General features: G+C 41.3%; 1 protein-coding gene across 1 annotated transcript; it reads right to left on the bottom strand.

Moving 5' to 3' along the window:
* Positions 1-2240: 2240 nt before the first annotated feature.
* pklr (pyruvate kinase L/R) lies at positions 2241-12438 on the bottom strand. The gene is given in 15 exon segments (XM_034208061.1): positions 2241-2418; positions 2420-2481; positions 2690-2804; positions 3873-3905; positions 3907-3940; positions 5528-5651; positions 5654-5693; positions 5778-5930; positions 6727-6877; positions 7517-7790; positions 8534-8719; positions 9925-10057; positions 10160-10265; positions 11060-11230; positions 12156-12438. Coding segments are annotated over 15 exon segments (1713 nt in total). The 5' UTR covers positions 12242-12438; the 3' UTR covers positions 2241-2373.
* Positions 12439-13058: the final 620 nt, after the last annotated feature.

The following is a 13058-nucleotide window of genomic DNA, read 5'->3' as shown; positions in this document are numbered from 1 at the left end:
TCATTGGTCGTCGGTGCCCTGCTATTAAGCCTATGTGTCCAGGCTGCTCACCCAAATTGTCTATTTTGAACAAATCATTATGCTGTAGATGACTTGGGCGGTGAGGTGGCAAAGTGGGAAACATTCATCCACGGGTGAACGACAAGGGCACTTGAATCCTCTTCCAGCAGAGATGGGTTGTTAATGGACATAAGGGACGCACGTAATAGGCGGCACATAGCGCTCATACTAGGCGCACTGATTCATACTGACATGCAGCAGCAGAAACACGCACACAGAAAACCAGACGCACAGGGAAACACAAAATTACCGAAACAAGTCAAATGACTCCAAATCTTGTCCATGGTTTCACAGAATCCAAGCCACGTTGTCATGTTCACTATCCGAGTGGAAAAATACTCATTGTGATGGGAGGCGCGCCGAAATGTTGCCCGTCAGACAGCAAGAGGAGAGTACCGGCTTGACAAGAAAGCTTTATTTAAAACTGACTAAATTAACCTGCTCAGGTGTTCAAAAGTCTGACGCCCGAAATCTCCTCTCATCGGCTGCCAGCTTCACTTCTGTCGAGTTTCAATTGACAATGTGCCCAGACGTCGCTGTCCTTCCTCTCTGAATGACACCGGCGACAGACAAAGGCTCGATATTTAAATAGAATAAGCTGCTCCAAGGTGAAACGGGCTACTTTGCTGGATTCAAAAGCCTAATTAAAAAAATAAAACTACTTGTTGAGCCTTTCAGGGGGCTGCTCCTTCGTGCGCTGCTCAGAGAGAATCCAGTTTGAAGCTGAAATTCGCTCCTCGCTCAGCCCTCAGAGGTCGAGCTGGCGCGTCCTCAGAGGCGCACATCGCATGTAAATGACATATTAAATAAATAAATGTGCATATGAAAGGTCTGAATCTAGTCGGGCCTGTTGCCATGGCATCCGCATCCCCATCATCCGTCCCCCAAGGCAGCGTGCCCGGCCGGTACGAGACGTACGAATCCCTCGCAGGTAAAGCACGCACGTCATCGTCTCGCTCACCAATACAGCGAGGGAGCGCGAGAGCGATGATGAAACTTTATTGAAACCTCGGAAAAATAACAATCTTTTTTAAGAATGGGAATGAGACTATAAAAAAGGGAAGAGAAGATAAAATGCAATAGGATTAAATAATGAAAACAATATAGAGTCCAAACTGACTAAACTAATCTCTTTAAAAGGCTTCTTCCAGTGCAATAAATTATAAGGTTCCTATCAAAATCTGCATAATAGCATATATAGGAATTCAAATGCCAGACAAGTTGTATGTAAACACACAAAGGAACAAAACCTTTTGAGAGATAAGGTGAACAAATCATCATGGAGAGTAGCTTTTTGTGCTTTACCTGATTATTGTATTTAAATGAGGCTTCTATTTATTAGATTTCACTACATTTCGAGGCAAATATTGTTGACCTTCACAACATCTATCTGACAGCTGAACTTTGCAAACTGGAATTAAATACAGAAAATACATTAACTTCATTTAAATGTTGACAAATTAGTTAAAAATACCATAAGCTTCAACTATAAGCGTTAAAATTGCAGCCAACACATTCCTTTTTTTAAGATAAATTATCAATCAACCAACCTCCCAGATAATTACACTATGCATATGATGCATGTGGATGTTATGGATATGTAGGAGGATTTGAGCATATAGAGCTGGAAAGCAAACACTAAAGGAGGAGGAAGCTTGACAAAGGCATGGATGTCACATAAAGGCTCATCATGAGGCCTTTCGCAGGAACAGAAATAATGAGTTTACAGCAGAACAGGAAGATGTCGGCATCTGGGTCATCTCTTGGACAAAAGGCTGCAGTCCAATACCCGTCATCTCTGCATCTCCCCGCCTGGCTCATAATGGGCAAAATAATTGTGCCGTCACAGAGATAAGCTTAGGACTGGAATAAAATACTTATCTACCAAATTCTATAAGGCTACCAATAATGATACGCTTCAACAATGGCAGGCGAAGAGACAATGTTCACATTCAATTCAATATTACTCCAACAAATAGCAGAGATGAAAAAGAATAATACGGCTCAATTAGTCAAGCTTAAGACTCTATGAAAGAGATGAACAGCGTGTTAAACTTAATGATTCAAGTTTTATTTGGAGGGAGTCATTGCTTTAAGACACGTTAAACACAAATTCAACATTCATGAGACCAGTGTTTCCCGAACATAACCCTGAGTTTAAATAACAATAATGCTGCTGCTTTAATGCTTTTGTTAAGCTATAACTACCAGTGGTTATTGTTGAATTTAGAAAAAAAATTGTGTTTTTTAGGTTCTTATCATGTTTATATGTCTGCATGTCAGTCAGATTTAGAGTCATGTAAAGTCGGGTTGTTATGGGACGTTGACTGCTCTCATAATGTTGGTGTGACCGGACCCCCGGGATCCAGCCGGTCACCACGATCACCATGTCGCCCCGACTTGAAGAATCTCTTGCTTTCCCTGAAGAGGTGCGCAAGAGACAGAGAAGGGTGTGTGAGTAAGAAGGTTTCATAGCTAATAGGCAGGACATAATGGTGGCATATATACACACACAGCTCACACACAGCTCACACACACACACACACACACACACACACACACACACACACACACACACACCACACACCACACACACACACACACACACACACACCACACACACACACACCTATGTCCATGCCGAAGTTGACCCTGTTGTCTACATCGTCGGCCCAGACGGGAGCAGGCAGAGGGTGGAAGAGCACGGGAAACACTCCTCTCAACAGCTGCGACTGACGGGCCACCTGAGGGAGAGGACCAAATATATCAAGGTTTTGGTCACAAGGAAATGAGTTATGATGAGTTACAACAAAGAGAGATTTGCTCAGATTGTTTTATTAATATTATTATTTTTTAGAAGAAGTATTTCAATGATAAAAAGGGAAGAAATCCTAATATAATTTTGTGTAACCGAAGTATCTGGTTTAAAAGGTTTTCTTGTGACCTCTTGGGAAGTCTCCGCCCTCAGGTTGAGACACAATGATCAGAAAAACACATTAGAAGATCTTAATTATCTTAAATAACTTTGACCTTTCCACTTTTTTCACCTTTAATCTAAAAAAACAGACATGTTTTATTCTGTTACAGACTTCTGATAATTATAGTTTGAACTACCAACTACGCTATAAAGTTTTATATTATTACGGTTAAGGTTATTTTGACTTTGCTTTGTTTTATTTAAGCAACAGGCATTTTTTTTTCACTGCTTATTTGTTTTGACATTATTGGTTCCGTTTCATTTCTGAAGTAAATGTTGTATCCCATCACATACTACACATTATTTGTATTTCAACAGGGGACTCTTGGAAAAGAGATTTTGCTCTAAGTTGGTTTCCGCTGTATATAAAGGTTCCAACATTCAAAAAGACCATCCTGTGATCTGAGCAGTAATGGGGGTTGTCATATGGTCCCAGGGTCAAGACCTATGGTCAAGACCATGCAAGCAGCCGTCCACAGAACTGAGTGTCCACACCACAGATGTTCTGCTATGACCTCCATGTGGAAATGTTATCATGTGGAGGGCCCTTTATATGGATTCATTTAAAATCACAAGTAATCTTGATTTACTCTGAAGCACATTGTGAAACATTCATGTTCTTCCATAAAACAGAAATACACTCCAGTGAAATATACCAATAAAAGTGCTCAGTCGATGAGACCTTATAGTGCCGTCATCATTGACAACAAAAGACAGTGAGAGTGAACATTGATTGTATAACACGTTGTGCAGTTTTGGAACGTGTGACTCATCAACAATTCGGTTGTTTTTCAGCAAGACAAAAGCTCTGCTGGTTCAGAGGGGCAGACTGTACCTGAGGGCTCCTGGTGATGGAAATGATGGGACAAGCGAGGACGGTACCTGGACAGGAGATGTGCCGCCCTGGAGAGATGGAGAGGGAACACATTTCAGCAAAGGTTGGCACATAAGCACGTCTCCACAACTATTATATGAATTTTCCTTGGGCACCATCATCCAATAGAAATCTGAAATGTATCCAGTCTTTTTTGAAATTCTCATCTGATTAGAAATGGTGTGCACGCTTACACGCTAAACTAAGGCTTTCAATATGCTAAACATTTCACCAGCTTGAAAATCAGCCTTACAGCGTCTCCTACATTAGCATTCAGATCAAAGCACTTCCGTGTCTAAAGTACACTCTTGCACAGCTGATAGCATCGCTGTAGACTCTTCATCTTGTTTGATTACAGTCGTGATCTAAAATCAAGGTCAGCTGTGTCTGCTCAGCCTTTTTGGGTTAATTTACACAGCAAAGCAGCCAGAACCCACACAAATGCACACAAACTTAAGAGGAACACAGCAAACATTATAGTGATGTGAGAAGATAAGAAAGAAAGAGTACTGCAATGTTCAATCTGCAGCTTTGCTTGAGAGGAACATCACATTGGTTGTTCCAGCCTTTAAAGAGACTGTGTGCATATCCAGGGGGAAGAGGGGAAACTCAAAAACCTTGAGTGATATGTTTACTCGGTGTGGGCATGCTTAAAGGAATAAAAAAGCCAGATGACTACCCTGGGATTAAATCATATTGGATGGTTCCACACGACGGATCAGTGTCCAACGCCACCATTCAGGAGTAAATCAGGAAGTGGTGTGTCTGTACATCAGGAGGTTACACTGCAGAGGTCGGGGTTGTGGAGCGGAGAGTAGAGCGGCTGTCTTTCATGAAGGAGAGTGGAGTATGACTTCAGTTGAAGAGAGGCAATCCAAGTTCACCTTTTATTAACTGTAATTACAATCTTTCCTTGACCTTATGAAACTAGTTTGACATTACAGATTAGATAATGAACAGTTTTGCACCTTTTATATGGAAGCCGTGGCATCAGTGTCTGTAGTGTAAAAGCGCGGTGGAAAGGCTAATTGCACTATATAAAGGCAAGTCCGTTTATAATTTGTCTGGTGATATGTTAAATATATATACAGGGTCCAGTTGATAGGGAATTGATCTTTTTCCTCTCTTTCCCAGCACAGGCACACGGCCTTGTGGGAACTGTTTTTACCAGTATGATAAGGCAGGCCCTTTCTCCGTGTTGGGCTTCAACTATAGCTGTGTCTTAGATATGACCATTAAATAATATTTTCTTCAGACAACACCAGGAAGGTTTGAGCCTACCAAGGACAGGATTTGCAGCGTCTGGTAGTATAATGTTTATATGGATCAGGAGTATTAAAGTGTCAGGAACAGAGGAAGAGAGCTTCAGAGTTAGCAGAAGCTGTCTCTGCAATTGTAAATTCTCCGGCCGTAACTTCATATAAATCTTCAGTGTCTGACATCAGTTCGAAGCTCTTCAGTGTACTCCTCCTAATAATATAATTATTAAACCATAAAATAATCATTTTATCTTGGGGCTCTGTAAATTATAACATTTTATTTATATACTGTGATGGACTGTAAATGTTAACTTTAGTAACTCTTTCTACTAAGGCAATACACTTGGCTATACACACCTGCCGGTGGTGGTGAGGACTATGATGGCCCCAGCGCAGCACTTGAAGGAGGACTCTACCGCTCCGATGGCAGTGACCTCTGTGGGGTCAGAGGAGAGAGGAGTGAGGCGACGCAACTCCTCAACAGCTGCTGGTGGAAAATGGCCCCCTCTGCCTCCCTGCAGATCTGAGAGACAGAGACAGAGAACGTTATCAGAGGGCACCACAATAAGTAACACAACGGACATCATGCACACACACAAACACACACCGAGTGCATCATCGCGACTGCTTCCACAGGAAACAGTCCTTTGGCCGTCTCCCCAGATAACATTACACAGTCTGCTCCGTCCAGCACGGCGTTGGCCACGTCACTGCCTTCCGCTCTGGTTGGCCGTGGGTGGGCCACCATGCTCTCCAGCATCTACAAATACATATGCATTAGTCTTTTAACCACAACCAAGATGTGACCACTTAGGGGATTGGATCAATTAATTCATTACAAATAAACCACTTTGTATGTCACTAGATGAGAAAAGTAATGTAAGGCAGACAGGGCGTTAGAGAGAGAATGAGGGTAGGGGATAATGGCTCTTTGAATGGTTGGGCGGCAGTAAATGAGAAATTAGAGATAATTGATCGAAGCAGGGGAGTATGAGTTCGCAAGATCATTATTGACATGCCGAGACTCTGTAGAATGAGTCAATAAGCAGGGCAGACGGATGCAAAATGAGATTTCTCACAGCGTTGCCTCAGGAACTGTATTTTTCTAGTAGTTAATGTTGATTACTGTACGTGTGTGTGGAGGGGGGGTTGATTGTGAGTGCAGGTATTGAGTAGCAAAGCTGCCATAACGCTGTCACTCTGTGTCAGGAGCTGTAGCATAAACAAGATACAGCAGTGTGACTCAACATGGCTGCAGGTGTGTGTGTGGGTGTGTGTGTGTGTGTGTGTGTGTGTGTGTGTGTGTGTGTGTGTGTGTGTGTGCAACGGGAGAGGGGTGTTACAGAGAGGAAATGTGTGTGAGGATGAATTGAATGGAAGTAAGTGTGAGTGCATAATGTAGAAGTGCAAGGTTAATATGTGCCTGTTGAGTTTTAATGTTAGTTATTTCAACCCATTTGACGCGGTCAGAAAACTCTGCAGTTGAGAGTCTCAATCTACATATTCATAGATTCTGCATCTTTCTTTGTGTGCTTGTGTATGTGCTCTCCCCTGACCTGGGTGGCACAAATGACTGGCTTGCCGGCAGAGTTGCAGCGTCCAATCATCATCTTCTGGGCGATGAAGACTTTCTCCGCCGGGATTTCGATCCCCAGGTCGCCCCTGGCAACCATGACGCCGTCACTCTCAGCTAGGATCTCCTGAAAGCTGACAGATAGATTAGAGGAGGATGAGGAGACAAAGGATTGAGAGTTTAGGATAAAGATGAAAGGGAGTTGGGGGGGAAAGCACAAAAAGAGTGGCAAGCAGCGATGAAGAAGCAGAGGCACGAAAATGATAATGTTTGTTTCTCTGCATTATAATTATTCAAATGCAGGTTTTGGCTCAAAGCTGCTGGATCTTGAAAACATGGTGAAGATATTAGTGTTTTCTTATGCTCTAAACCAAATGCATATGTAAGCAGTGCAATCAAGTAAACATGCTAATCAAAGACAAATTCTGCCACAGGAATAGTATAACAGTGTCAATGTTGAAAATGACATCATGGATCATAAAATCTTTATTAGACGATTACGTTTTTGGGACATTTTATTTAAATGTAGTTAAACGCTATCAGCAGTCAACGTGTAGCAGGAGGAAACGAGAGATGAGTAATTGGGATAAGAGAGCTGTGACATACATTTAGTGAGATATGAGAAGTGGCAGCTATAACTCCACCAGACAGACACAAATTGCTTAGCATAAAAGTGTCAATCCATCCCCTGTCACACCCTCCAGCCTCCAGCTACTTTAAATAACCATGCCCGCCCTAATGTTTTAAACCCATAAATATTTCCCTTGACTCACTTCTGAACCCCTTGCCGGCTTTCCACCTTGCTGATCACTTTGATGTCCCTCCCGTGTGGCCCCAGAGTTCGCCGCACGTCTTTGACATCCTGGGCCGAGCGGATGAAGCTGGCGAATACGATGTCGATGCCCTGCGCCACCCCGAACCTCAGGTCGGCCTCGTCTCGCTCGCTGACCGCGTGCAGGTTGATGAGGTTGCAGCCGGGCAGGTTAACACCTTTACAACTGCACAGCAGCCCCCCCGACTCCACCACGGTGTCCACCCAGTCAGCTCCTGGAGAGGAGTTAGGAAACAAGAGGTCAACTAAAGGACACTTTATGAATTGTGGATAGCCAAAAACCCCAAAAAGCCAATTTCTGTGAAGAATATGCTCTTAACTTTAGTGGATCGATAAAAGGTAGATAGCTGATAACATTTACTCTATAATAGTGTGGAATACATCATCTTGCAGGAGATAATGAAGATTTCCAATGTAAGCTTTAGCATGCATTTAGACACTTATTGAAGGTCCTTAACATTTATTTGGGATTTTTTTAAATTATTCATCTGATATAAATCCCAGATGTATATTCCAGGTGACCCACTACGTAAAGCTAAAACTGTTGAGGCCCAGATAGGATACAGACTACCATAACGGTGGGTTAGCAGATTTTGAGACCACATTTTTTAAAATTGTATTTACAGGTTATTCAGCTCAGTGTTTTGAAAAACATCTGATTCAACAGTGCCAATCATTATGTGACCAAATGAGGTGGTCCTCGTACATTGTTGCTACAAATTGATTTATTAGAGTAACAAAATATAGAATAGGTCCAATAGGACTTTGCATAGACCACAATCAAAGTGAGGGATAGCAGTTAGTAGTAAAATAAAGAAACAAATGCTATGTTTTTGTACATGCATCTATTACATTAATTACACTGCAATCAAATAATGATAAGTTATAATAATATATAAGTAAAACAAGAGGTAAGCAATGCAGAAATGCTTGTTGAATTCAACTTTATGTGTATTACCTGTTTCTAACACTTTGAGTCCAATGAGGCCGTCATCTATAAAGATCTTGTCTCCCTTCTTGCTGACTTGGGGCAGGCTCGGGTAATCCACCCAGACCATCTTCCTGTCTGTTTTGTCTTTGTCACTCTCTGACGTCAGCACACGGACATGGCTGCCCTTTCCAGCTCCACCTCCCCCTCCACTTTCTATACAAAGAGGGAGAAACACACACAAAGAGGACAGAAAAGCAACCTTTAAGTTAACACTATGATCATCTCAGTATTCAACTCATTTTTACGACAAGACTCAATCAGTGCATTGTGTTGTGTACTGAACAGCGTTTTCTCCATGTGTTATTTTAAGATACTGTATTTGCGAGAACGTTTCGACACACAGACCCAGACTTGCAAGCTGTTGCTGTTGACCATGAACATAAGAATCTCAGATATTTTTAGTGCTACATTTTTCTCAATGAATATATTTCTACACTTGTATGAAAGACTAACGGTACAGCTACCCTTCTAGTTCTCAATCTTGTAATATATATTTAGTTCATGTTCTATCTGTTGGCACTCTCGCAGAAAAAATAAGGAAGATCAAATATTTATCTTCCTCTGCTTGCTTTTGCAAAACCACAATCTGCGTCTGAGCCGAGCTGAAGCCTGATGATCCGACACCACATGCTGCCGAAGCACAGGCGGGTTTCACTTTAATGGCATGCCGTGCTTTACTGAGCAAATGTGTGCTATGAATAATTCTGGTAATTAAGATAAGCAAATGATGATGATAACAGACCTCCAATGTACGGGTTATCATTTCCCCACAAAAAGGCCCACTGCTTTTTACTCGCTATTTGTTGAAGTCTAATATTGTTGTCTTTATTTACTTGTTTATGATTTAATTTCAAGCGTGAAACTATCGACATTTCTCCTGTTAATGTGAAATGTCTGAGTTTTGTAAGGCATGACATATATTGTTACAAAAAAGAGAATACATGTTATATAAAATATAAAAATATAATTAAATGAAATTATGTATAACACATGTTATTATCTCCGGTTTATCTTCCTATTGAGCTATTTAACATAATTAAGAAAAGACAAAACAAGCGAGAACCAGCGTGCAGCTACACGTCCTGCGGAACATTTTCTTGAACTAATCAAGGCATTTGAAGAGGTTTCCAAGAGCTTTGTTCAGCAAAGCAGACAGCATGCAAACAACAAACACAAAGAACAACAAATCAAGATGATTAAAAAGCAAATGAGGACACAAAAATGTAGGCAACAACCGGTAAGAAATGATTGAGGATAGAAAAGCAGTCGACAAACTGTCAGCACGTCTCACAGCTGACTGGATGTGAGCGGCGGATTAGCTTCAGTACGGCTTGGTGGATCAAGCATGAGATGTTTACCCCCTTTCACTAATCCAGTGCGGATCTCTGGACCCTCGTATCCAAGGGCGATGGCAACCGGCCGGTAATACAAGGGGTCAGAGGTTATCGTCTCCACCCGCCTCTCGGATGTTTTGATGGTTTCCCCGTGGTACTGAGAGACACATGGAGGGAGACGGAGAATCAACACATGACTGAAGGAAAGACCAGAACATGTGAACAACGTAACTGATAGTAACGGCACACAGAGAAGTACTGTACCACAGGCCTACTCAGTGAGCCATGGAGAAAATTTAAGGCGTGCGATATCATTTCCTGCCTTGATCATCTCGTGGAGTTTGGGGATTGACGGGATGCAGGACCTTAAAACACAGAAGTAAGATAGAGAACATTTTATATTAAAACAAAGCTGAAGCAATAAGGAACATTTAGACCAAATGAGTCAAATAAAGTCGATGGTTCAGTTCTCAAATTTGGCAATTTGCTGCTTTTGTGTTTACTATAGTGGTTGAAGTGAAAACCTTTGTGTTTTGGGACTGTCAAGTTGCATATAACACAATTTAAATGTGTCATTTTGCATTCTGGAAACAAATTCCTGACATTTTATTGGCCAACAATATAATTGGAAGCGATTGATACATTTGAAATTGAGATGGAGAGTTAATCTTGAATTGTCATCACAATTTAAAATAATGTTAATCTTCAGCGTGTTTTGGATATGCTCTAAAGCCACCAATTGTTCTATGAAAAACAGCAAAGCAGTTTTTCCCTAATCCTAAAACTGGACCAAAAACATAATCTCCTTGGCGGAGATAATACATTCACTGCATGGTCTATCTACCTTCTAGTTTATTCCTTTGGACACAAGAAATACCTGCCCTTGTGAGGAAACGAAAGTGATCTGGAAAATCAGAGCTTTCAAGAAGTAGCAGTTAGTGTATTGTGTTTCCTTCTAGTAATCTTCTCCTGTTTTCTGGGCAGGAGAAAGGCCGAGTGAGCTTCACAGCCAAGACTCAAACTCTGCCAAAACACTGAGAGCCACCCAGTATCACCCCGGAGATGTCAGCCTGACCGACTGCCAGCAATGACAGAAAAACAACAGTGGCAGAAAACAAACATGAAACTGAGACTCAGTGTCTGAGAACTGTGGTCACACTCACCAATGGTGCAGATGATGCTGGTGTTGCGCGCTGTGATTGGCTCCTGGTCGATGTCCAGCAGACAGAGATGCTCCAGGAAAGTGTCGGCCATGCTGGCGTCGAGTTGCTGCCGTTGGATGAAAGAGTCGGGCAGTGTCATCTGATCAGAGTAGCGCCTGATGCGAGCTGTACGAAGAGGAAGCAGATAAATACTGTTAGTGGGATGAAGTCAGTCAGGAAAACTCAACCACTGACTGCAAAGACTTTAACCAAACACCTCTCAGTGTAAAGGATAAGGAAGAACAACACTTTGGTTAGCCTGAGTAGCATGTGTTGAGATAAAAAAGGCACCCAGATTTTACATTTAAATTGTCAGTAAAAAAGGAAATATATTTAGGCACACAGTCACAAAAACCCACATCACATAATGACCTGATATGAAGACGAAGAAGAAGAATTGGGAGGGATGAAACCCTCTTAATGGTCACACATGGCAGAGCACACAGCACACACAGTGACATTTGGCCTCTGCATTAACCCATCCTAGTACCTTTCCAGGTTTTTACAAAAGTCTTTGAATATTTGCCTAACTTTTCCTTTTCAGATTGTTAAACATTTTGAGAATTGTTTAACTTTTCCCTTCAGATTTTGAACTGATATAATGATTGATAGTTTAAGTAATGTAATTATGTTATCATGCCATAGTCTTTTGATTTAATATTATGAAGCTAACGTAAATATAATCCTATATTGAAGACACTGCAATTTAACAGATTGCAGAATTGATTGTGGCATCTCACCCGTTAACTAAAGCATGCAGGGTTAATTCAGTTTTACATGTTGACATTCATCTGTCATACGACTCAGTTATATACAAAAACTAAGATACTCTGCAGGGAAGAAAATATTTGTTTGAAAAGCAACACATTTGAAAACAGGAAGAAACACTGGTATTGATGCCATGTAGGGTATTAAAAAAGGGCTGCATTGTGACATTGAAAACAAATGAAAATACAAAAAGGGTCTCCACTCTAGGAATCCCTTGATATAAAGAAGTCTGTATTTCAAAAAATTGAAGAGGAAGGCATGCAGTTTAATACATTTTATCCTACCTTAAATGAACTGTGGTAACAGCGATCAGACTCAATTGCAGCCTTAGGATTAGGGAGAACATGATTCAGGCAGGTACAGTTTACCATCTCTATAGCAACACGCCGAGCTGTAGCGGTTCCAAATCTTTCCAATCCTCAAACTCTTTGTGTAAATAATGCAGCAGACTTCCTTGCCACGATGCATAGAAGTGTCTGTTATTTTGCAATGGCTTACTCAGTTACTGTTGTGGAGTAGGCCGAAACCCTCTCCACAACAGTACTATATTATAGAAACGATGTTAGACTGTAAGGTGGCATCCAATCAAACACACTACCATTATCATGCAAAATGTTAATTCAATCCTAGCCAGACATCAAGGAAACATTCACTCCACATGCTTCAAAGAAACAGTGTCTACACTTCAGCTGCAGTCTTTGGTGCGAACAGCTTAAGCTTAAGGTTAAGGTTAGGGTTAAGGTTAAGGTAGCAGGAGCTTAAAAGCCATTAAGCCCAATTCCAAATGCTTTGGGATAAACTCCCCTCTCTCTGACAGAAACAGGAAATGTACTAAATGTTCGGAACAACGGTTTTAAATCAGCATATTTCGGACAAAAACGAATACAAAAATAAATATTATAAAAACTCAAAATCACTATAGTAGTTGTTCTTTTTTGTAAATCTTTTTGCTGCTTGGTTTTTATTAGTCTCTGTAAATAACAAAAACGTTGTCTATATTTTGAATGTCACTTATTGTGCGCCAGCGGACGTCATGAATGTGCGTCTGCTGCTGTGGGGAAACTATGGAAACTACAGTTTTCTATACAGAGGACTACAACATGGATGTTCAATAAGAACGAGGGACTACTGTAAACTCATCTAGAGACTCTGCACCGTGCTCTGATGCTGTTGTTTTATGCTTTATGA

This window comes from Gymnodraco acuticeps, unplaced genomic scaffold, assembly GCF_902827175.1.
Source record: "Gymnodraco acuticeps unplaced genomic scaffold, fGymAcu1.1, whole genome shotgun sequence".
Taxonomy (NCBI): Eukaryota; Metazoa; Chordata; class Actinopteri; order Perciformes; family Bathydraconidae; genus Gymnodraco; species Gymnodraco acuticeps.
Note: the sequence above shows the minus strand (reverse complement) of the source record. Positions and strands in the feature narration are given on the sequence as shown.